The following is a 27,273-nucleotide window of genomic DNA, read 5'->3' on the forward strand; positions in this document are numbered from 1 at the left end:
TCTTGTTCAAAGTGTCGAGTGATTACACATTTACGCGAAATGAAAAACGATGTTTCTCGCTCTGTGGAGCAAAATAACTGATGATGGTCGAAGTAGAGAGGATATAAAATGTAGGCTGGCAATGGCAAGGAAAGCGTTTCTGAAGAAGAGAAATTTGTTAACATCCAGTATTGATTTAAGTGTCAGGAAGTCATTTCTGAAAGTATTCGTATGGAGTGTAGCCATGTATGGAAGTGAAACATGGACGATAAATAGTTTGGAAAAGAAGAGAATAGAAGCTTTCGAAATGTGGTGCTACAGAAGAATGCTGAAGATTAGATGGGTAGATCACATAACTAATGAGGAAGTATTGAATAGGATTGGGGAGAAGAGAAGTTTGTGGCACAACTTGACCAGAAGAAGGGATCGGTTGGTAGGACATGTTCTGAGGCATCAAGGGATCACCAATTTAGTATTGGAGGGCAGTGTGGAGGGTAAAAATCGTAGAGGGAGACCAAGAGATGAATACACTAAGCAGATTCAGAAGGATGTAGGTTGCAGTAGGTACTGGGAGATGAAAAAGCTTGCACAGGATAGAGTAGCATGGAGAGCTGCATCAAACCAGTCTCAGGACTGAAGACCACAACAACAACAACAATTTGTCCTGCAGCATATACTTCTGGTCGACCATTGACACCTACCAAGTAAGTATTTTATTTTTGTGATTCAGTATGTTCCTGTTGTGAAAACACAAACATCTTTTCATTAGGTCGCTTTCTTGTCTATTTGTTTGGGACCGGTTTTTGCAATTTAAACTGGTTCCTATTACTGCTTTCTTATCACTTGAGTCATTTTATTACAGGGAATTGAGAAAATATCTCTCTAAACAGTTATAATACCTTTTATTATTATGAACTTGTGTTTCTACAATTAATGGTATAAGTTACACTTCAGCTATATCCTTTATGTAATGTGAAAATATCGTGATGCTAGGAATTATTATTTTGAGATCTTAAATATACGAGGGTAAGTCAATTATTATCCGCAATTTAGTTATATTTTTCTTTATTTTCGTAGTACTGTCGTTTTACGTTGATGACGCATGCTTTGTTCATTTGTCATTATATCTTTGCAATTTTCAAAGTTTCGTTATCGCTGCTGTGCTGTTAATCATGGCTGCACCAAAGAAGAGCAACGTTCAGTGATCACTTATTTGTGGTCGGAAGGCGTATCAGGGGCCGAAATTTATCGAAGACTTTCGGTACAGTACAGGAACAGTATTTCGCCACAGTGTAGTGTCTACGAATGGATTGAAAAATTCCGAAATCGTCGCACAAGTGTTTCGCACGATGAAGGAGCCGGACGACTGTTTTACCAACACAAATGAAGAAACCATTGAGCGTTCAAGTGAAATGATTCTTAGACAGACGATGAACTATTGACGAAGTGGCACATTGTTTACAAATTAGTCACGGTTCTGCCCACAAAATCATCCACAAAAGACTTGGGTTTCATAAAGTGTGTGCAAGATGGGTCCCAAAACAACTCACACAATTGCATAAACAAACGCGCTTGGACATCTGCAAAAACATTTGGATCTCTGTGGGAACGAAGGGGACAACTTTTTAGACAGAATCATTACTGGTGACGAAACATGGATCCATCATTACGAGCCGGAGAGTAAACAGCAGAGTGTGGACTGGAAACATCCAAATTCTCTGTGCAAGAAAAAGTTAAAGACCCAACCATCCGCAAGAAAACTGATTCTTACGGTTTTTTGGGACGTGCAAGGTCCAGTACTGGAACATTATGGAGAAAGGGGCACAGCAATAGACAGGGTACGTTACAGTGAGATGCTTACTGCCAGGCCAAAGCCTGCAATTCGAAGCAAACGCCGAGGATTGCTGTCAAAAAGTGTTGTGTTGTTGCACGACAATGCCCGTCCGCATACTGCTGCCCACACTGCTGAAGCGCTCCAGAAACTCAGATTTGAAGTACTGGATCATCCTCCATATAGTCCCGATCTTGCTCCTTCTATCACTTGTTTGGTCCACTCAAACGGGCATTAAGGGGCCGTAGATTTGCCTCGGACGAAGCAGTGAAAGAAGCGGTGCATTCCTGGCTCGCAGCTCAACAGAGAACCTCCTTTTATGAGGGCATCAGGAGGCTTGTACAACGATGGACCAAGTGCATTGAAACGCAAGGAGTCTGTCGAAAATTGATGTTCTTATACGTTTCCTATTTGATTACAATAAAATTTTGTAACTACTTTGCGCATAATAATTGACTTACCTCGTATTTTACAGTTACGAAAAATTATCTGTGGTATGGGTATTAAATATTTTTCTTTCTGACTCGAAATAAATTGAAAATTCTTTTAATTCTCAAATATCACTTAGTCGTGCTCAAGGCACAGTTAATGCAAGCTTCTGCTACTGCAGTTTTAGATAAAGATAAATTTTCAACAATCAAAGATAACCATGCTGTGTTAAAAAATCAGACATCATACGTAACATTAAAATGCAGGATGTTCAGAGTGCGCAATATGAAAGAAAACGAATTTTAACCTACTTTTAGAATGAAACTGAAATACCACATGAGCTTCCACCCATACAAAATTGGCCACAGTTACGTAAATGGTAAGGAGAGGAAAAGATTTCCGTTCCAAAGCATGAACAAATTTTTAAAATTCAACACTGTTAATTATTATTTAACGTTAATGAACTTACATGAATAGGCAGCAACCCACTATACATCGAGTGGCATACAGAACTACAGTGCAAGAAAAGACAGGAGCTAAGCAACAAGACCAAAAGCACAAGCGATAAGAGACAGATAACATGACGTCTTTCCTTTATATAGTAGTTCATGAAATCTTTATATGTCACCGAGAAATCTAAAATTTCAATACACTACTTGTGATAAACATACTTTAAGTCTATATCGTTTCTTTTACCACTAATTAGAGGTATCACAAATTGATTTTAAAATTGCTTCCCAATGACTTGATCAGCATATCTCAGAACTGAATGACAATGCAGTATTAACTCGTTTTCTTGTCTGGTGTGTTATGGAGGGTACTTTGTTTACCACTATCGTTTTCCGATGAGCTAAGAGACTTGAAACTTTCAACATAGCTCAGAACTGGATTTCTTCTCTGGTATGTGGCGGAGCATACTTTGTTTACCACTATCATTTCCTGATATGTTTAAGACTTGAACCTATCAACATAGCGCAGAACTCGATGATAGTGCAATGTTAACCCGATTTCGTGTCTGGTATGTGGCGGAGGGTATACCACTGCTATTTCCCACTTTTTCTGTTCTACTTGCAAATGTTTTGTGGTAAGAACGATTACTGGTGAAGCCCCTGTGTGAGCTCGTCGTTCTTTACCTTCAAGGTCTTTACATGAGGTAATCGGAGGAGGGAGCAGTGAATTAGTTGACCCAAGTGAAGAGAAAACTGAAATAATACCGAAATTTACTACATATTTCTGTTGTAATCTCATTAAAATGTCTCAAATTGATTGAAAAATTTAATGCACAGAAGACTAAAACGCAGAAGATACTTATTTTTAAAAAAGCTTTCTAATATAGTACACTTCTAAAATGGACAAAAAAATATAAAACAATTTCTCCTAGCCCCACACTGATTCCTAATTCCATACAGATACTTCTAAAAATCTGTGCTTGTGAATTTTTAAAAGCTGTGAAAATATTTGTAGAATTTCAAATGAAAAACATGGGGTACATCCAATACATTATTCAGCGCACACTCCGCTGCAGAGTGAAAATCTCATACATTATTCGTACATGAATAGTTCACCAACTTACTATAACAATTTGATGTGCCCCACACTTTTTAATATTTTCATGGTATTTTATTCTACATATATTTTTATAGTGCCTACAAATTCACAAGCACAAATTTTCAGGACTATCTGTATGGGGTTAGGAATATGTATAGGTCTAGGAGAAATTATTTTATACTTTTTAGTCAATTTTAAAAATGTGTTATACTAAGAATTTTTTATGTAGATATTATTATTTTAAGTCCACTGCACTATTGCAGTTACATAATTGGCTGCAGATAGGAGGACATATTAGACAGTTTCCTGCATATATCTATGATTGTTTCATCTGGTCTGTTGCTGCATTTATAAAATATAGAATGAAAACAAAAGAAAACTTACAGAAAAATGAGCAGAATTGGATAGTAATAATTTAATACTATCAATAAATATTTATGAAGATGTCACCTGCAAATAATGGTACCCATTCGATGACACATGCAAAACATGATACGTGATATGCTTAATTCATAATATTTGGTAGTTCCACGACAAAACTGAGAAGTGGCATCTCATCTCTAATTTCGTATTCTCGTTGATGACAACTTCGATAAGATGTGCTTGTATAAACAGTGGTAGCTGCCAAAATGTGACTACCAGTAGTAGCATCCATGCCAGAAAACTGCTCTTATGGATGATACTGGGAATCTGAGGATAACTGTGACTCAAATAAAGATTCTGAATATATTCCTGAGGGTGCAACGTGTCAGAAGTTATTGCTAATCACGCAAGCAGTGTTGAATTGTGTCCCCTACCACAGATTACTTGAATTTAAGTGACAGAGTGATGGCAGAAATGTTACAGCCCATCCTTAACATTGTGTACATGCTGTAGTAAGATGCTAGCTAAACTTTATTTTATATTGTGCAGAATTGCAGATTAATTTTTGGGGTTGTAATACTTTATTGTTGCAAATGTCGGTAGTGCATATATTAGTATCATAAAGTGCAACAATTCGAACCTTTTAGATTTGTATATTTGAGAGTTTTCAGAATAATGCTTCGTTAACTTGCTCAGCAAGTGAACAGTGGGGAAGTCAATGTCAGTTGTACTGAATTTGTACGTAAATAGTGTTAAGCAACATTGACGAATTTTTAAGAAGAAAATTTTGGGTAGATTTTACCGTTTCAAAATTACATTGTTACTTTAAATATTTGAAAACGAAGGCCAATCTGAATTTAAAAATAATGGTGGATGTATTTAAAATATCTTCTCTGAGATTTCATTGAATCTTTCATGTGCAATTTCTGAAAAAGTCGTTATTCTAGAAATATTTGAAAATAGACACCCATCTGAATTACAGGAAACACAATGGATGTACTTGAAACATCTTATTTATGAGATCTGAGCGAAACTTTAATGCACAGCTTCTGAAAACAACCAGCTTGTTCCTCATCACATGCAGAGTCAAGGTCTTCATATAAAAATTGAAACATTAGCTACGAAAACTGAAATATGGAAGTGCATCATAATGTGTATCAATCGTGTGTATCGTGTTCTTCAATTGGCGAATCTCGGTTTGTTACATTGCAACATGAACAGCAAGCATCCCAATACACACTTCCTGGGAGTACATCTGAAGTAACTTCTACTTATGTTGATGACTCTCCATCCAAGACGTTATAATATTACAAATTTTGTTTGATACCCCTGTTCCCAACCATATAATCGTACCATTGTACACTGTACGTTACATAAAATGGTGCAGTACTACCTGCTCGCTGGAGACGGGGACATGCTGGTGGAAGATGATCCAGGTGACGGCTTGATCACAGGGCGGTGTCGTCAGTGATCCAGGGTACGTGTAGTACAGGTGCCTGTCGTTGGGCAGAAGTGATTCGAGGGCCAACCTGGTGTCCAGGTTGGTCACATCACCATAATTCTGGATGCGCTGCAGTGCCCACACAACTGGAGGCAGCACTGGGTTGCCGTTTTCGTTGTGCTGCAAAACCAGTGTACATGTCAGTCAGGTCAGATCCCACCAATCGTGCCTACAACTGGGGATCTCTGTCGAATTTGTATTCACCTATCATACGAGAGGTAGTCACAAAGCCTTAATTATAACCTCGAAAAAAAAAATAAAGTTATATAATTATTTTCTTGTCTGAAGATAAAATCTTCTATGAAGTTTGTCCAGCAAATAATGCAACATTTATTTTCTGAAAGCAGGATGGTTTTATTCACAATTTAAATACACCACTTTGTTCCTCAATTCTTTCAATTGCGCTGCCATCTCTCGATAGACATCAAGACACTTCACTGAGAGCATCCCCAGCGAAAGATGGACAAACCGAAATTAATGTCCACTCATAGCTGTCCGGGTACATCTATATCTACATTTATACTCCGCAAGCCACCCAACGGTGTGTGGCGGAGGGCACTTTACGTGCCACTGTCATTACCTGCCTTTCCTGTTCCAGTCGCGTATGGTTCGCGGGAAGAACGACTGTCTGAAAGCCTCCTTGCGCGCTCTAATCTCTCTAATTTTACATTCGTGATCTCCTCGGGAGGTATAAGTAGGGGGAAGCAATATATTCGATACCTCATCCAGAAACGCACCCTCTCGAAACGTGGCGAGCAAGCTATACCGCGATGCAGAGCGCCTCTCTTGCAGAGTCTGCCACTTGAGTTTGTTAAACATCTCCGTAACGCTATCACGGTTACCAAATAACCCTGTGACGAAACGCGCCGTTCTTCTTTGCATCTTCTCTATCTCCTCCGTCAACCCGATCTGGTACGGATCCCACACTGATGAGCAATACTCAAGTATAGGTCGAACGAGTGTTTTGTAAGCCACCTCCTTTGTTGATGGACTACATTTTCTGACTCTCCCAATGAATCTCAACCTGGTACCCGCCTTACCAACAATTAATTTTATATGATCATTCCACTTCAAATCGTTCCGCACGCATACTCCCAGATATTTTACAGAAGTAACTGCTACCAGTGTTTGTTCCGCTATCATATAATCATACAATAAAGGATCCTTCTTTCTATGTATTCGCAATACATTACATTTGTCTATTTGATCAGATTGCATATTCATGCAACTGATTTTGGGAACTATAATAGCAGCGAACACAATACAAATATACTCATGTTCAGGAAAAAAACAGAACACCTTGAACGACCAGAGACTGCACTTCATAATCACAGGACATGTACAATAGTACATTCTGTAGAAATGATTAGCATTTGAACTATGTCAGCCTGCTGGTTCAGGATCAACATCGATATCGCGACGCAACACCACCTACCGGTAAAATGTGCCTACGGCTCAAATTATCACTGTAAACCGAAGGTAATGGATCAGTGTGAGTTCAGCAGGCATGCAGGATGCCTTGCGGACGTATGCTTGAACCGTACTGTCAAATCAGTGAGTTTGAAAGAGGGTGCATTATTGGCATGAGAGAATGTGATGCATACATCCAATTGGTTGGTTGGTTGGTTGGTTTGGGGAGTGAAGGGACTAAACTGCTGGGTTATCAGTCCCATCCATCCGGTACACTGGGAAATTGCTGCTCATGTGGGACGTAGTGTTTCGGCAGTGCAACAGGTGTGTGCAAAATGGTTCATGGGAGCCCATAGGACACGGCAAGATGGGTCAAGTCGCACCACCCTGATCCCCGCCGCCCCCCCCCCCCCCACCCACCCCACACACACACTCAAATAGACCGACTTTTCATCCCAATGACGTTGCAGAACAGATCTGCATCCTCCTCGGCCCTGGTGCATCACGGATGAAAATCCGTCGCCTTTTACAATGGCATGGCTTACGTGTGCGTCGTCCATTTCCCCGCCTGTCAGTGACGAATGTGCCGAAAGATGCTAGACGGCAATGGTGTATGGAACGACCTCACTGGGGATAGGAATAACGTCGGATAGAGTTTTCAGACTAATCCAGATTCCGTTTCTTTGAAAAAGATGGTCGTATTCTGGTTCACCACAGACAGGGGGAGCAGCATCACAGCGACTGCATCCGCACAAGACATTGTAACGTTCCCTGGCAAACTCACATTATTAAACAAGAGTTTATTTGTACCATATACGCCGCTCTGGGCAAGTTGTATATATCGTAATTATTGAACAAAAAATATTACTGAATGTGGTGTAAAAGACATTTGTTATTCTCCTTATATTTTTTGTTGTAATATTTCTCTGTATTTAGGATAGGAATTTTTCTGTATTTATTATGTGATTGTAAAATGTGTCAGTATTTGCGATAGCAGAGATATATATAAAATGTTGTCAGAAGAGAATAATATCGTCAATTTGCAAAGAAATGTTAATAGTCAGCAATACTATTTAAGCACAATGCATTATGTATTCTTTGGTCTTCTCTGTTCAGAAGTCATTGCGGTAGGACACTGTGAAAGAGTTTTTTACGAATGGGTAGACTTCTTTTGTCTCTGTCTGGACTTAGCCGCCATTAGACGATGCGTTACGAATTAATGTGAGTTGTATTGTTGTTTGATCTAAATATATTAGAGTTTATCAAAAGTGTGAATTATTTATGTAAATTAGCTTGCCCACGTCATCTATAAAATTTCTTTAAGAATTTTTCAGCATTTTTTAGCGGTGTTGCTGGGCTGTGCCGCGACCAACAATAGCAAACCTGTAAATCGGGAACAGATGCATAAAAATCAATGGTGAATTAAGAAATTGTTCTTCTTTTTCAGTGATCCTGTGGCTGATAAAATTTGAATTAATTATACGTTTGTGCATTCGTAAGCGGATAGCTAATGTTAGTTAACATTGAAATTTAAACAGTTTGGTTCTTTCAAAATATCTTAAATGTGTAATGAAGTAGGTTTGATCAGTGATAAATGTCGGCTTGGCAATAATTAAAACATTTTCTGCTAATAGAGGTAATCTTGTGTTCTATGGCTAGTGCCGGGATAAAATTCAGTAAAAATATTTAACAAAAAATCCACTGCATCAGGAAAGTGTATGCCAAGGCCGAATGATTTAAAGGACCCAATTCTCAACCTAATATTCTTAACCAGTTCATATGAGTTCACGTAAATATTATTTTTTCTTTAAATGTACGTAATAATTAAGTAAGTAAAAATTTTTTATTACCACACGAAAATAAGAGAGTGGTTCTACAACAAAGTTCGCACGAAAGAAAATTAACTTAAAAACAACAGATAAATTTTATTATTCTTCTTTAACGAAATTTCAAATCAATCCCAATCATTTCGATAGACGATTTCGTTAAATAAGATGGTCGTATTCTGGTTCACCACAGACAGGGGGAGCAGCATCACAGCGACTGCATCCGCACAAGACATGCAGCCCCAACTCAATGATTTTTTTTTTTTTGGTCATCAGTCTACTGACTGGTTTGATGCGGCCCGCCATGAATTCCTTTCCTGTGCTAACCACTTCATCTCAGAGTAGCACTTGCAACCTACGTCCTCAATTATTTGCTTGACGTATTCCAGTCTCCTTCTTCCTCTATAGTTTTTGCCCTCTACAGCTCCCTCTAGTACCATGGAAGTCATTCCATCATGTCTTAGCACATGTCCTATCATCCTGTCCCTTCTTCTTATCAGTGTTTTCCACATATTCCTTTCTTCTCCGATTCTGCGTAGAACATCCTCATTCCTTACCTTATCAGTCCACCTAATTTTCAACATTCCTCTATAGCACCACATCTCAAATGCTTCGATGCTCTTCTGTTCCGTTTTTCCCACAGTCCATGTTTCACTACCATACAATGCTGTACTCCAGACGTACAACCTCAGAAATTTCTTCCTCAAATTAAGGTCGGTATTTGATATTAGTAGACTTCTCTTGGCCAGAAATGCCTTTTTTGCCATAACGAGTCTGCTTTTGATGTCCTCCATGCTCCGTCCGTCATTGGTTATTTTACTGCCTAGGTAGCAGAATTCCTTAACTGCATTGACTTCGTTACCATCAATCCTGATGTTAAGTTTCTCGCTGTTCTCATTTCTACTACTTCTCATTACCTTCGTCTTTCTCCGATTTACTCTCAAACCATACAGTGTACTCATTAGGCTGTTCATTCCGTTCAGCAGATCATTTAATTCTTCTTCACTTTCACTCAGGATAGCAATGTCATCGGCGAATCGTATCATCGATATCCTTTCACCTTGTATTTTAATTCCACTCCTGAACATTTCTTTTATTTCCATCATTGCTTCCTCGATGTACAGATTGAAGAGTAGGGGCGAAAGGCTACAGCCTTGTCTTACACCCTTCTTAATACGAGCACTTCGTTCTTGATCGTCCACTCTTATTATTCCCTCTAGGTTGTTGTACATATTGTATATGACCCGTCTCTCCCTATAGCTTACCCCTACTTTTTTCAGAATCTCGAACAGCTTGCACCATTTTATATTGTCGAACGCTTTTTCCAGGTCGACAAATCCTATGAAAGTGTCTTGATTTTTCTTTAGCCTTGCTTCCATTATTAGCCGTAACGTCAGAATTGCCTCTCTCGTCCCTTTACTTTTCCTAAAGCCAAACTGATCGTCACCTAGCGCATTCTCAATTTTCTTTTCCATTCTTCTGTATATTATTCTTGTAAGCAGCTTCGATGCATGAGCTGTTAAGCTGATTGTGCGATAATTCTCGCACTTGTCAGCTCTTGCCGTCTTCGGAATTGTGTGGATGATGCTTTTCCGAAAGTCAGATGGTATATCGCCAGACTCATATATTCTACACACCAACGTGAATAGTCGATTTGTTGCCACTTCCCCCAATGATTTTAGAAATTTGGTTACAAACACAAATCGCAGTTGGTGCGTGTCCAGGGCACTGTGACCAGTAAATGACATCCTGCGACCTGTAGCCATAGCCTTTTTGCACAACAACCAAGACGCCACCACATGTTGCTGTACCAACACACGTGTTCTTAGTGTCACAGGATGTCAGCCTTCTACGCTGGCCCGCCAGATCAGCAGACTTGTCACCACTGGAGAATGTGTGGGATTTGGTGAAATTACGGGTGCAGCGCTCAATGTCAACCACTACAGATGAACTTTGGAACCAGCTGAATGCAGCAGTGATTGCTATACCACAGGACGCAATTTACATCTCATTCACACCGATGCCATCATGCACGGAACGAATTATCAGAGCCCATGGCGGACAATGTGCGTACTATTCAACAGGACACATTCTGAACCGACGTGAGTGAAATGCTAATCATGTACAGTCGTGCCCAAACAAGCGAGACCCATCGCCTTTTCGTTATGCTGATTCGCACAGCTTTAAAGTCTGCTACACAGCATAACAGGCAAGGCGACGAAGTGCTACCAACATACTATGCACGGGCGTGAAATTGAAAAACTATCCGAACTTCGTCAGACTGTTTCCAACCATGTGTAAGACTATACGAACACTGATTAGTGTGTTAAACACAACACATAAATATAAGATATAAATGAAAGAAGAAACGCTAATTAGTATGAACTGTAGTAATAAAAATTAATTTTAGCTTATCGAGATAACAAAACTGTTTCACTAAGTACCCCAGATCGTTAAGAAATAGCAAAATATTAAGCGCATTCGGCGGCGAAACGGTCTGTGGCAACATTCAGACCAGTCATACTGGATTACCGATGTTGACCCACCATGAAAGTGTGTAAATATAGCAATGCGTGAAGATTTATAACGAAATTCAGTTAAAAAGCATTCAGTGTCACACTTAAATTCAATTATTGACAGAAGCGGAAAATGTAGGCAGTAACAAGTATGAAATTCTACAAGAGTTTCATATTGATATCTACAGGGCGCCAGTACAGAATAAAGGTAGCAATAAAACGTATTGGGGGCGCGAAAGTTTCTTAAAATTGCTTAACTGATAGTCTATCTACCTCAATGGAGATTAGAACCAAAAACAAACCACACCTCCCTTGTAGTAGCAAACACCTTTCACTACGCTAACAGACAACCCAGGCAAACAGCCCTCTATTATTACCGCAGATAAGAATAACTCGGCAATTTCGCAATGAAAATGGCAAAATGATCTGCAGTTTCTGTTGCGTTGAGATTTCTGGACTCGAAAACATGAATTTTCTACCTTTATGTCACCGCTTACGTGACAGTCATTCGGGATTTTTATCGAAATAACAAAATACTGTTAGTAGCGAGTAAATTTAGTAGGACAATTCTGCACCACCTCAGGAAATAAACGGCGACATAGCTGCCAAACGTATTCTACAACGTTTCGAATTTCCATTAGACTCGCCACAGCCAAAAAACTTTCATTAGCCGAAGTGTTTCTTACGCTAGCTAGCAATGGGAATGCTCGCACTTCTAAAACGCGGTGACATTAATACTGGGGTCTGAATTACCACGTGTAGAGGCAAATGGATTTTATTTGCATTCCTGTAAACACAATTTATATGGAAAGCGTAGCTACGATTAATATGCTGAAGTATCGACTGCAACTAGAACATTTAGAATAAAGAGTAGGGGGAATTATTTATGCGGCCCTCATCCTCAGTTTCTAACCGTCGTAGCTATTTTCGTTGTTAGGATTTCGTCACCTAAATCGGTAAAAATGGAATCCTAGTAGTCTCACTTTCTTCACCGTCTATCTGTCTACCCAACCCTTAAAGCCCGCTTACCTCGCGTACGGGAAGACATAATAAGCGGAAATGTATCGCACTTCCTGCGGTATACGGTCCCTTGGTGGCGTAAAAAAGTGAGCTTCTATGTCAACGCAATTTAAAGATACGGCCGTTTATGTAAAATTCAATAAATGTCTCTAAGAACTATGCGACCGAACTGCTTAGGTCATCAGCCCCCTAGACCTAGAACTACACTCCTGGAAATTGAAATAAGAACACCGTGAATTCATTGTCCCAGGAAGGGGAAACTTTATTGACACATTCCTGGGGTCAGATACATCACATGATCAAACTGACAGAACCACAGGCACATAGACACAGGCAACAGAGCATGCACAATGTCAGCACTAGTACAGTGTACATCCACCTTTCGCAGCAATGCAGGCTGCTATTCTCCCATGGAGACGATCGTAGAGATGCTGGATGTAGTCCTGTGGAACGGCTTGCCATGCCATTTCCACCTGGCGCCTCAGTTGGACCAGCGTTCGTGCTGGACGTGCAGACCGCGTGAGACGACGCTTCATCCAGTCCCAAACATGCTCAATGCGGGACAGATCCGGAGATCTTGCTGGCCAGGGTAGTTGACTTACACCTTCTAGAGCACGTTGGGTGGCACGGGATACATGCGGACGTGCATTGTCCTATTGGAACAGCAAGTTCCCTTGCCGGTCTAGGAATGGTAGAACGATGGGTTCGATGACGGTTTGGATGTACTGTGCACTATTCAGTGTCCCCTCGACGATCACCAGTGGTGTACGGCCAGTGTAGGAGATCGCTCCCCACACCATGTTGCCGGGTGTTGGCCCTGTGTGCCTCGGTCGTATGCAGTCCTGATTGTGGCGCTCACCTGCACGGCGCCAAACACGCATACGACCATCATTGGCACCAAGGCAGAAGCGACTCTCATCGCTGAAGACGACACGTCTCCATTCATCCCTCCATTCACGCCTGTCGCGACACCACTGGAGGCGGGCTGCACGATGTTGGGGCGTGAGCGGAAGACGGCCTAACGGTGTGCGGGACCGTAGCCCAGCTTCATGGAGACGGTTGCGAATGGTCCTCGCCGATACCCCAGGAGCAACAGTGTCCCTAATTTGCTGGGAAGAGGCGGTGCGGTCCCCTACGGCACTGCGTAGGATCCTACGGTCTTGGCGTGCATCCTTGCGTCGCTGCGGTCCTGTCCCAGGTCGACGGGCACGTGCACCTTCCGCCGACCACTGGCGACAACATCGATGTACTGTGGAGACCTCACGCCACACGTGTTGAGCAAATCGGCGGTACGTCCACCCGGCCTCCCGCATGCCCACTATACGCCCTCGCTCAAAGTCCGTCAACTGCACATACGGTTCACGTCCACGCTGTCGCGGCATGCTACCAGTGTTAAAGACTGCGATGGAGCTCCGTATGCCACGGCAAACTGGCTGACACTGACGGCGGCGGTGCACAAATGGTGCGCAGCTAGCGCCATTCGACGGCCAACACCGCGGTTCCTGGTGTGTCCGCTGTGCCGTGCGTGTGATCATTGCTTGTACAGCCCTCTCGCAGTGTCCGGAGCAAGTATGGTGGGTCTGACACACCGGTGTCAATGTGTTCTTTTTTCCATTTCCAGGAGTGTATTTAAACCTACCTAACCTAAGGACATCACACACACCCATGCCCGAGGTAGGATTCCAAACTGCGACTCAAGCAGCCGCGCGGTTGGTGACTGAAGCGCCTAGAACCGCTCGGCCACCGCACCCAACGAAACCCTTTTCACGTCATGTATAATGATAATATATACTGTCTAGTGAGGATAAACTGTATTCGCCAACTCAAATCGTTTGATCACGGAACTTTTACGAAGCTACATTCAAATTTTGTTCGAAGTTGTCTGCAATATGCACTTATAAACATCCTAGGAATGTCGTATGCGATATCGACTTCTGAAGAAGCTGACAGATACTGCAGTACCAAAACAAGTAGTTAAGAATTTATTGTTATTGGTCCATGCGAAAGGTACTGAAAAGGCTGTGTATGTAAGGATAATTGATCATTTAATATCACACTATTTGCTATCAAATGTACAGTTCGGCTTTAGGAGTCGTTTAATAACTGAAAATGGTATATTCTCTTTTCTCTGTGAGGTACTGGATGGGCTAAACTAAAGGTTTCGAACGCTTGACATTTTTTTTGATTTAACTAAGGCATTTGATTGTGTTGATCACAAAATATTGCTCCAGAAGTTGGACCATTGCAGAATACGGGGAGTAGCTTACAATTGGTTCATCTCTTACTTTTGCAACAGGCAACAAAAGGTCATTATTCACAATGTTGATAATGGCTGTGATGTGGGGTCCTGTCAAGTGAGGAGAGCCATTCCTGTTCCTTATTTATATAAATGATATGCCCTCTAGTTTTACGGGTAACTCTAAAATATTTCTGTTTGCTGATGACACTAGTTTGGTAGTAAAGGATGTTGTGTGCAACATTGGCTCAGTTTCAAATAGTGCAGTACATGACCTTAGTTCATGGCTTGTAGAAAATAAATTAACGCTAAATCACAGTAAGACTCAGTTTTTACAGTTTCTAATACACAATTCAACAAAATCTGACAAATTTCGCAGAACAGGCAAATGATTTGTGAAACTGAACAGTTCACAATCTATGTGAACAGGTTTCACATAGATAGTATGCTATCGTGAAAAGCCCACATTCAAGATCTTGTTCATAGACTTAGTACTGCCATTTTTACTATTCGAATGGTATCAGAAGTGAGTGATCGTCCAACACGAAAATTAGTTTACTTTGCTTATTTTCATTCGCTTATGTCGTATGATATTACATTGTGGGGTAACTCTTCCCATTCTAAAAGGATATTTTTGGCTCAGAAATGGGCAGTTCGGGCAATAAGTGGTGTAAGTTCACGAACCTCTTGTCGGCCCCTGTTCACGAGTCTGGATATTTTGACATTAGCGTCTCAAAATGTATATTCCTTACTGTCATTTCTTGTTAACAATATTAGCTTATTCCCAAGAATAAGCAGCTTTCACTTGGTTAATACTCGACAGAAATGAAACCTGCATCTGAATCGGACTTCCTTAACTCTCGTGCAAAAAGGTGTGCAGTATAGTGCTGCATCCATTTTCAATAAGCTACCCGTAGAATTCAAAAATCGTAGCAGTAATCCAGGCGCTTTCAAATCGAAACGGAAGAGTTTCCTCATGGGTCACTCCTTCTATTCTGTCGAGGAGTTCCTTGAAAAATTAAGGTGATTCTTATTGTATTGTTGATTGCGTTAATTAAACTTATGGACTGACTTGTTTTGGGTTCATAAACATTTATTTTTATCTGTTATTACTATTATGTTGTAATTTCATTTACCAACATGTTTCACGACGTTGGAGATTTGCTCCTTTATTTGGTCCTACAGAACTTGACGTGTAAATAAATAAATAGAGACAATAAAAATACCTATACCTGATCAGTTGTTGCCCTTGTCAAGAAAAATCTATACCAGTTGCTAAGCTATGGTGGTGTAACGTCAAAATTATGGTACAGATTAAGTTGGGAACCAGAATGAAAAATGTTCCTTTCATTGCACAAAAAAGGCGAATATGTCCTGAGCAGAGTTAGAGATGTAAAAGAAAGGAAATAGCTTTTCGACTTACCTGCGAGCTTCAAAGACATTTTAATGAGAACATCTTGACGGTTTAGCTCATTTTTACGAATTAACCCTACTTCTCCAGCGCAGTGAGTTCTCTTAGTTGCATGGTGTTGGCGCACCTGTATTTTGCAATTTATGAGCTAAAGTCCCTGAATCTGCTCCCAAAATCAGGAAGATCGACCAGCCATGGTAAACGTTATGTAACATCAAATGGCTGAAGACCACACATGTAATAGCTAAGAAACTTTTTCTGGAGGGATAAAGTTTCTGAAGGTGGAAGTAATGCTAACAAGTAAAAAAAGCGCGCATATGTCAAGATGTTTTGATTTAAATGTCTTTGAAACTATCAGGTAAGTCGAAAAGCTAGTTTCCTTCTTGTAAGTCTCTAACTGTGCCCAGGACATATTCGCTCTTTTTCGTGCTATGATAGGAGCATTTTTCATTCTGGTAACAGCAGTAATGAGTTTACATACACCTATCAGCCAGAACATTGCGACCACCTCTACCTAGGAGCCAGTATCTCAGCCTTTCGCATGGATAACATCGGCGACGAGTCATGGCATGGAAGCAGTGGTGTTCTGACAGGTCACTGGGGGGAGTTAGCACCACACCTGCACATACAAGTCACATAATTCCTGTAAATTCTAGGGGGAGAGGGTCAATAAGCTCCGATGCCAGGTTGAATCACATCCCAGATGTGTTTGATCGGGTTCAGATCTAGCGAGTTGGGGGGGAAGGGAGGCAGCACATTAATTGGAACTCGCCACTGTGTTCGCTGAACAACTCCACCACACTGCTGGCTTCGTGACATGGAGCATTATCTTCTTGAAAAATGCCACTGCCATTGGGAAACATGATCGACATGAAGGGGTGCAACCTGTGTAAGATACTTCTTGGCCTTCATAATGCCTTGCATGAGCTCCATTGGACCCCAGAGCATAATGGAGCCGCCGGCAGCTTGTCTTTATCCCACAGTACTGGTGATGAGTAGGTGTCACTCTACAAGGTGACGGCTTCGTTGCTTGCCATCGGCATTATTAAGAAAGTATCAGACCGTGCAACACTCAGTCACTGCGCCAGCGTCCTGTGCTGATGGTCACGTGCCCATTTCAGTCGCAGTTGCTGATGTCATAGTATTGACATTGGCACTTGCGCAGGTCACCAGCTGTGGAGGCACATATTTAGGGGTGTTCAGAGCAATGTGTGTTCTGACACAACTGTACACTGCCCAACATTGAAGACTGCTGTTGGTTCTGCCCCAGTTCGCCGCCTGTCCTGTTTTACTAGTCTGCCCAGCCTACAAAATCTGACATATGTAACGAGGTGTGGCTTTCCAGCCTGATGACACGTGGACGTGCTTTCACCTTGGTTTCGTCACGTGTTGAAGACACTCACCACAGCACTCCTCGAACCAGATACGTCATCCAGTTTCCGAATTCTTTGTGCCCTCGGTTAAACTCGGGTAGATTGCGTGCCTTCCTCTTTCTACACGTGGACAGCCCACTCACTGATACTACATGCACGGAGCATGTGTCTGTTAGTCATTCCTCGCCGGGTGACGCTGCTGTACCTGGACAGATTTATATCGATAGTAAATCGGTGGTCATAATGTTCTGGCTGATCAGTGTAAGTGTTTAGTACATCTGTTTAGTGTAATATCGAAGAAATTGCAACTAAGAGAAACAGTGGGTGGGAGGAGTAAGGGGTGTATAATTGTAGAGGGAGACCAGGGCTTCGGTAAACTAAACAGGTTCCAATGGAAGCTGGTTCCAATAGTTATGCAGAGTGAAGACTAGCACCGGGAGGTACCTCAAATCAGTCTTCAGTCGATCTGTAATAACAGTACTGTCGACAGCACATTAAATTATAATCTTCATTCTTCTCTTTACTGGCCTTGACACCTTCTGACTATCAGATACTCTCACATGACGTAAATCTGGGCAAAACACTTCCAGTTCGATGCATAGAAAATGAAGCCATTGACAGGTATTTGATGAACTTTCCAAATTCGCAGAACAGGGATGGAATCTAATCACTGGTAATCATTGGAGAAATTACACACACCCAATAAGGAACCTGTGCCATGCCACATTATTTTCTCACATACATGGTTATTCCAAATGATTGAAGCGATTTCACAGCTCTACAATAACTTTATTATTTGAGATATTTTCACAATGCTTTGCACACACATACAAAAACTCAAAAAGTTTTTTTAGGCATTCACAACTGTTCGATATGTGCCCCTTTAGTGATTTGGCAGACATCAAGCCGATAATCAAGTTCCTCCCACACTCGGCGCAGCATGTCCCCATCAATGAGTTCGAAAGCGTCGTTGATGTGAGCTCGGAGTTCTGGCACGTTTCTTGGTAGAGGAGGTTTCAACACTGAATCTTTCACATAACCCCACAGAAAGAAATCGCATGGGGTTAAGTCGGGAGAGCGTGGAGCCCATGACATGAATTGCTGATCGTGATCTCCACCACGACCGATCCATCGGTTTTCCAATCTCCTGTTTAAGAAATGCCGAACATCATGATGGAAGTGCGGTGGAGCACCATCCTGTTGAAAGATGAAGTCGGCGCTGTCGGTCTCCAGTTGTGGCATGAGCCAATTTTCCGCGGGCTACGCATGAAACTTGCCCGCACGCGTTCAACCGTTTCTTCGCTCACTGCAGGCCGACCCGTTGATTTCCCCTTACAGAGGCATCCAGAAGCTTTAAACTGCGCATACCATCGCCGAATGGAGTTAGCAGTTGGTGGATATTTGTTGAACTTCGTCCTGAAGTGTCGTTGCACTGTTATGACTGACTGATGTGAATGCATTTCAAGCACGACATACGCTTTCTCGGCTCCTGTCGCCATTTTGTCTCACTGCGCTCTCGAGCGCTCTGACGGCAGAAACCTGAAGTGCGGCTTCAGCCGAACAAAACTTTATGAGTTTTTCTACATATCTGTAGTGTGTCGTGACCATATGTCAATGAATGGAGCTACAGTGAATTTATGAAATCGCTTCAATCATTTGTAATAGCCCTGTAGATGTTGTAGGTATATATAAAGCAGATGATAAAACATGCAGTGGTGAAATCTTACATCTAAGAGGACCGACAGCACAGCAAATCCGTCGCTATATTTGGCGGCGTTGGATGGGTTTCCGTACTCGTCCTTGTAGAACACCATGTGCATCTCCATCGTGGAGCTGAAAATGAGGAAAAACTAAAGAGCTCGAGTCAGCAGAGGGACGTCGGTGAAATGCGATACACTGGAGGAGAGTACAAGTGTGTGTGTGTGTGTGTGTGTGTGTGTGTGTGTGTGTGTGTGTGTGTGCGTGCACGTGTGTGTCTCAGAGCTACTTCTGTTTCATCCATCACAGACAAGTGTGTTGGTGTAGCCACTAACACTAACAGGTAAAATAGTAGAATAACATCCCAACAGTTGATCATCAGAATACTGCCTCCTGCTCTCCCATTATCCCCTCCAAATACCCACTAAACCAAAAACTCAATCATCTGAACAAATAGACCTCCTTTGCCTCTTCCTTATACCAACTCCCTGACAGCTAGTCACCCCACACTCAATATTCTACAACGCGCATCCCACGATGCCTATGACGCCACTGTGGAATAAACATGCTATTCCCCTTCCCTATCGTTCCTTTCATAAAAAAATATGAATTAGACCCCCTTTGTCTCTTCTTTATACCCACTCCCTGGCAGCTAGTCATCCCACATTCAACATTCTTCAATGCGCGTCCAACGATGCCTACGACACCACTGTGGAATAAACATGCTATTACCCTTCCCTATCGTTCCTTTAATAAAAAATATGCTACACACACACACACACACACACACACACACACACACACACACACACACACACACACACAGGGAGATGAAGAACACTCATATATTTACATTTCTTATTGCGTGTAGTCAACAAATACTGACCTTTTCAAATGGCATGCTTGTGTACAGTGGTTAAATACATTTTATAACATTTATGTCCAATGGATAGTGTGCTAGGATGATTAAATTGCAAACCAAAATTATTTATTATTAAGTAAATGAGTTTTGTAATGAAAGAGATTGAGCGAGGTAATGAAAAATGCTGTACACATCTTTAGTAATTGACCTGATACACACTGGACTATGTACATAAGCAATTGTCACTGCAATTTTAATTTTCCACTCAGTGTAACTATTGATTCATTATTTCATACAACCAATGTTTATTTGTCGTTTAAGCACTGTTATGTTCCTAGCATTTACATAATTTCAAATAGATGTGAACATATGACATCATTCAATACAATATGATGTTCAAACACGAAAGGTGGTAAAATGATAGATAAAGTTATTATGAATTTCATTAAAATCTGGTAATTTCTGATTGTTGAAAGCAGTCATGAAGTCAATTTGAAGCTAAAAGAATGTAAATTACTGAATTCTGAGTAGAAAATCCGTATTTATATTTTGTGTACTATGGAATTGTGAATTTTACTAAGTCATCTTCATTTCTAAAAATTATAATTAAGTTAAATACTATTATCAGTAATAACTGAACTGGTTCTGATTGCTAAAAGTTTATTTGTAGTTACGCGGCTAGATCGATAAAACCTACTGACGTGTGTCGGGGCACTCTAGGTTCAGTTTATGTGAGTGCACAACATTATACCAGTATGCACATCTGATGTTAAAGTTGATTTTTTGGTGAAAATTCAGTCAAAAATGTTTATGCACCATTAAATTGCGTATATATATATATATATATATATATATATATATATATATATATATATATATAGAGAGAGAGAGAGAGAGAGAGAGAGAGAGAGAGAGACACCAACCAACTCAAATAATACTGTTCAGGCCTATGTTATTGCAGTGGGCAGTGGCCAATCAAACTTTCAGGTTAAGAATCTCAAAAATAACTGTGACTTTTTCCTGACACCACAATATTCTGTAATTATGCCATTTTGTAAAAGCATATGAAATTCAAATGCACAATTTTTCTCATTGTGGGGTGGCAGGTGTTAAAGATAATACAGAAAAATTACAGATACATCATTTTTCGATGTACTCTCCACTATGTGTAGTGTACTCATTCCACCACTTTAGGACTATGTTGGAACCTGGTGAGAAGCATTATTTTGGTTGTTAATGAAGAACTGGTGCACCATTTATTTTGCCTCATTACCACTTCCAAAATGCTTTCCTCCTACTGCTTCTGTGAGCCATCTGAATGCATGAAAATCTTCCAGGGAAGGTCTGGTGAGTAAAATATGTGTTCACGACATTCAGAGTTCATGACCTGTATAATTGCTATGACTGAAGTGACAGTATGGCAAAGAGGATTCTTGTGTAGTAACATAACACTTGCATCTGAAAGTCATTGCCATTTACTCGTGATTACATGGTGAAGGTGATTTCACTGCAGATTTGAGTATTAATTATGGTCACTGTTAATCTCCTTTCCATGTAATGCTCAAAAATTACCTTTTTGAAGCCCAAAAGGCATTTGATGATGACTTTACCTGCCAATGGTTGAGTGCAGAGTGTTTTTCGGTTTTCATGAACTATGGCACCATTCATTGCTGGAAATCTTTTGGTATTTATTTATTTATTAGCTTTTAGGTCATTTACCATTTAGCCATCTAAATAAAATTTTTGTGCTACAGTACTTCGTTATTACAATTCCTTAGTATGTTTTTTAGCTGGTTTATGTAAGTCAGATACAACATTTTTGCTTGAGGACACAGATATAACTTGATAGACTGAAGGTTCAAAATTAGAGAATATGTTCTATTGTTTTCAGTCAGTTAAAAAGAGAGTAAAAAAGAGAAAGAGAAAAACATAAAGGAAGGTACACACCACATGCAAGACAATTAAAAGATTTAAATAGCTGAAAGAAATACCATGAGTATATTTGCGGCACAGGTCCTAGGAGAGTTAGTAATAATTAACTGTATTAACTCATGTAAATAACAGACAATTTCAAATTTGCAAGTTTTTTCTATTCTAGTTCAACATTGATTGATCTGATTGCATATTAGTATATTACATCTACACCATGAATTTAATGTTGTTGCACACGAGAAGAGAAAGAGTTCCTCATAAACCCTGTCATTTGAGGTTGGTGATCGTGTGTGCAAGTTTCATCTCCTGCGGCAATTCTGCCCAGAAAACCGTAACCTACAATTTCGAAATGTCACAAACATTTCTCGCAGTCATTATTGCAACAGTATTTCAGTTCGGCACTCTGATGATATGGCACCCACCTTGTGGATGCTTTTTTCGATCACAGCACAACACAGATGAATTTGTGTGCTGAGGCAACACAGATATCTAAAATGGTGGCTAATCAGTTTCCACTAACACGTCTATTTACCTTCACAAGCCCTGCAACCGTGGCAGACCTTTCATTCATTACTACACGGAGCACCTTCCACAGAGGGTATGCCTCTTTCAAGGTTTCTACACCACTTGCACACTTCCTGCAGTGTTACACACAAATCACAATACTGCACTTTCTTCCTACAATGCCTTTCTACGTGTTTAACTTCTCAGAAAAAAGAAACTTATCACAGATAGCTCCTCTAATATGCTGCAAGTAGACACTGCAGCGTCCATCTTTGCACTGACACCACTTCGTTTTATGTGATGCAACAAGATCTCTGCCAACTGTAGAGCTCTTGGATAAATCCTGCCGCCTGCCAATTTGACAGTACAACTTTTAGGAATTTTATTACGCTTTTAAGGTTCCCATTGGAATCACCCTCATATAAAGTCATTTCTGCAGCTAGACCCGTACCCTGTAAACCACCGCGTGTTGCATAGAAGAGGATACCTACCATTGTAGCAATTATTAAGGCTTCTTTCTGTTCCATTAATGTACAGAGTCCAGGAAGAATGACTGACTGCATGCCCCCGTGCGTGCACTGATTATTCAAATCTCATCTTCACAGTCCTCGTGTAAGCGACACACAGAGGATACCAGTATATTCTAAAGTCATCATTTAAAGCTGGTTCTTGAAGCTTTGTTAACAGACTTTCTTGGGATAGTTTACATCTGTCTTTAAGAATCTTCCAGTTGCATTCCTTCGGTATCTCTGAGACACTCTCCCATGGATCAAACACACCTGTGACCATTTGTGTTGCCCTTCTCTGTACATGTTCAAAATCCCCTGTTAGTCCTATTCCAGAACTAATCGCATGAGTGACTTGTGAGCAGTCTCCTTTGAAGACTGACTGCATTTCTGCAGTACTCTACCAATAAACCGAAGTCCAACACTTGCCTTACTCACGACTGAGCTTATACCATCATTCCATTTCATATCCCTTCAAAGCGTTACACCCAGGTACTTGTAGGAATTGGCCGATTCCACCAGTGACACATTTATATTATAGTCATAGGATACTACATTATTTTAGCTTTGTAAAGTGCACAACTTTACATTTCTGAACATTTAAAGCAAGAAGACATAGTTGCTGAACAGTTCAAAGAAAACTTTAGTCTCATTTCAAATAAGTACCCCGCTCATACAATTATAGTCGGTGGTGACTTCAATCTCCCCTCGATATGCTGGAAAAATGATACATTTAAAGCCGGCAGCAGGCATAAAACATCATCCGAAATTGTACTGAGTGCTTTATCAGAAAATTATTTTGAACAATTAGTTCATGTGCCCACTCGAAGCGTAAATGGTTGCGAAAGCATACTTGACCTTTTAGCAACAAATAATCCTGGACTAATAGTGAGTGTTGTGACGAATACGGGGATTAGCGACAACAAGGCAGTTGCTGCTAGGCTGAATACCGTAACACCTACAACCATCAAAAAGAAACGCAAAGTATATCTACTTAAAAAAGCTGATAAAAATGCTCTAAACGCCTTTTTAAGAGACAGTCTTCACTCCTTCCGATCTGATCATGTAAGTGTAGAAAAGTTGTGGAATGTTTTCAAAGAGATAGTATCAACAGCAATAGAGACATATATACCACATAAATTAATAAATGATGGTACTGATTCCCCATGGTACACAAAACGGGTCAGATCGTTGTTGCAGAAGCAACGAAAAAAGCATACCAAATTTAAAAGAACGCAAAATACCCAAGATTAGCAAAGTTTTACAGAAGTTCGAAATATAGCGCGTACTTCAATGCGAGATGCTTTTAATAATTTCCACAACGAAATTCTGTCTCGAAATCTGGCAGAAGACCCAAAGAGATTCTGGTTACACATGAAGCACACCAGTGGCAAGACGCAATCAATACCTTCACTGCGCGATAACAACGGTGAAGTCACTGATGACAGTGCCACTAAAGCAGAGTTATTAAACACGGTTTTCCGAAACTCCTTCACCACAGAAGACGAAGTAAATATTCCTGAATTCCAATCAAGAGCAACTGCCAAGATGAGAAACATACAAGCAGATATCCTCGGTGTAACAAAGCAGCTTAAATTACTTAATAAAGGCAAGGCCTCTGGTCCAGATTGTATACCAGTCGGGTTCCTCTCAGAGTATGCTGATAAAATAGCTCCATATTTAGCAATTACATACAACCACTAGCTCACAGAAAGATCCGTAACTAAAGACTGGAAAATTGCTCAAGTCACACGAATACCCAAAAAGGGAAGCAGGAGTAATCCGCTGAATTACAGGCCTATATCACTAACGTCGATTTGCAGTAGGGTTTAAGAACATATACTGTATTCGAACATTACGAAGTACCTCGAAGAACACCATTTATTGACATACAGTCAGCACGGATTCAGAAAATATCGTTCTTGTGAAACACAACTAGCTCTTCACACTCATGAAGTAATAACTGCTATCAACAGGGGATGTCAAACTGATTCCATATTTTTAGATTTCTAGGAGCCTTTCGACACCGTTCCTCACAAGCGTCTTCTAACCAAACTCCGTGCCTACGGAATAATGCCTCAGTTGCACGACTGGATTCGTGATTTCCAGTCAGAAAGGTCACAGTTCGTAGTAATAGACGGAAAGTCATCGAGTAAAACAGAAGTAATATCATGTGTTCCCCAAGGAAATGTTATAGGCCCTCTATTGTTCCTGATCTATATTAACGACATAGGAGACAATCTGAGTAGCCGTCTTAGATTGTTTGCAGATGATGCTGTCATTTACCATCTTGTAAAGTCATCAGATGATCAAAACGACTTGCAAAATAATTTAGATAAGATATCTGCATGGTGCGAAAAGTGGCAACTGACCCTCAATAAAGAAAAGTGTGAAGTTATTCACATGAGTACTAAAAGAAATCAGCTAAATTTTGATTACGCGATAAAGCACACAAATCTGAGGGCTGTAAATTCAACTAAATACTTAGGGATTACAATTACAAATAATCTAAATTGGAACGATCACATAGATAATATTGTGGGTAGAGCAAACCAGAGACTGCGATTCATTGACAGAACACTTAGAAGGTGCAATAGGTCTACCAGAGAGACTGCTTACATTACGCTTGTCCGCCCTATTGTGGAGTATTGCTGTGCGGTGTGGGATCCGCATCAGTTGGGACTGACGCATGACATCGAAAAAGTACAAAGAAGGGGAGCTCGTTTTGTATTATCGCGAAATAGGAGAGATAGTGTCACAGACATGATATGTGAATTGAAGTGGCAATGATTAACACAAAGACCATTTTCGTTGGACGGGATCTTCTCATGAAATTTCAATCACCAGTTTTCTCCTCCGATTGCGAAAACATTTTGTTGGCACCCACCTACATAGGGAGAAATGATCATCAGGATAAAATAAGAGAAATCAGGGCTCGCACAGAAAAATTTAAGTGCTCGTTTTTTCCCGCGTGCCGTTCGAGAGTGGAACGGTAGACAGCATGAAGGTGGTTCATTGAACCCTCTGCCAGGCACTTTATTGTGAATAGCGGAGTAATCATGTAGATGTAAATGTAGAAGTTGGCAATCTGTGCACCACTTTGAAATCTTATCATGATCTGACTGACTATTTATGCAGCTTATTTCAGATAGTGCTTCATTATAGAAAACTGCATCATGTGCAAAAAGTCTGAGATTATTATTAACATTGTCTGCAAGGTCATAAATGTACAACATGATCAGCAAGCTTTCCAACACAGTTCCCTGGGGCACACCAGAAGTTACGTCTACATCTGACTATGACTCTCCATCCAAAATAACATGCCGTGTCCTCCCTACCAAAGAGTCCACAATCCAGTTACAAATTTTATTGACCCCATATGATTAATTGTACATTTGACAAATAAACACAGGTGTGGCACTGAATGAAATGCTTTTGGGAGATCAAGAAATACAGCATCAACCTGATTGCCTTGATCCAAAGCTTTACTGTTTCACAAATTAAAGACATATTTGCAAAAGTTTATTTGTTGTTGTTGTTGTGGTGGTCTTCAGTCCTGAGACTGGTTTGATGCAGCTCTCCATGCTACTCTATCCTGTGCAAGCTTCTTCATCGCCCAGTACCTACTGCAGCCTACATCCTTCTCAATCTGCTTAGTGTATTCATCTCTTGGTCTCCCTCTACGTTTTTTACCCTCCACGCTGCCCTCCAGTACTAAATTGGTGATCCAATTGATGCCTCAGAATATGTCCTACCAACCGATCTCTTCTTCTGGTCAAATTGTGCCACAAACTCCTCTTCTCCCCAATTCTATTCAATACCTCCTCATTAGTTATGTGATCTACCCATCTAATCTTCAGCATTCTTCTGTAGCACCACATTTCGAAAGCTTGTATTCTCTACTTGTCTAAAAGTTTATTAGGACTTCTAAATTTTTCCTTCCACTATTTACAAAAATATCGACTCTATAATTAACTTGTCGTTCCTGCTATCAAGAATAATTTTGTTTTATAATTTAGCATCGACTTTAAGAAGCTTAGGATGCTGTCAGTAGGTACAGATATTTGGTTATGAGACACGATAAAATATTTGAAAGTTTGTACTGGTACTGGCCTGTGCATGTCTGTTTCTGATACATAATGTAATGCACAGTCTCACCATTGCTCACATTCAGCACACCTGGAGAGAGTAACTGACAACCCTTTTATATCTCCACAAAAGTTTGAACAAAAGTAAGCAACAGTAAAGTCGTCGAATTAAGTAAGCTGATGCTAACAGAAATACGTAGGGTCTTCAGAAAATAAGTTACAAATGTTATCCACACTAAG

The 27,273-nt window shown here is 40.6% G+C and overlaps 1 protein-coding gene across 1 annotated transcript in view; it reads right to left on the reverse strand.

The window, feature by feature from the left end:
• The window catches only part of LOC124718920 (carbonic anhydrase 1-like), a 106,148-nt gene that overhangs the window by 9,799 nt on the left and 69,076 nt on the right, over positions 1 to 27,273 (reverse strand). Inside the window, exons 5-6 of the mRNA XM_047244575.1 lie at positions 19,171 to 19,276; positions 5,544 to 5,771 (exon numbers count right to left, since the gene is read on the reverse strand). Coding sequence (XP_047100531.1) covers positions 5,544 to 5,771; positions 19,171 to 19,276 — 334 coding nt within the window. The remainder of the gene's footprint in view (positions 1 to 5,543; positions 5,772 to 19,170; positions 19,277 to 27,273) is intronic.

The sequence above is a fragment of the Schistocerca piceifrons genome, chromosome 10 (assembly GCF_021461385.2).
Source record: "Schistocerca piceifrons isolate TAMUIC-IGC-003096 chromosome 10, iqSchPice1.1, whole genome shotgun sequence".
Taxonomy (NCBI): domain Eukaryota; kingdom Metazoa; phylum Arthropoda; class Insecta; order Orthoptera; family Acrididae; genus Schistocerca; species Schistocerca piceifrons.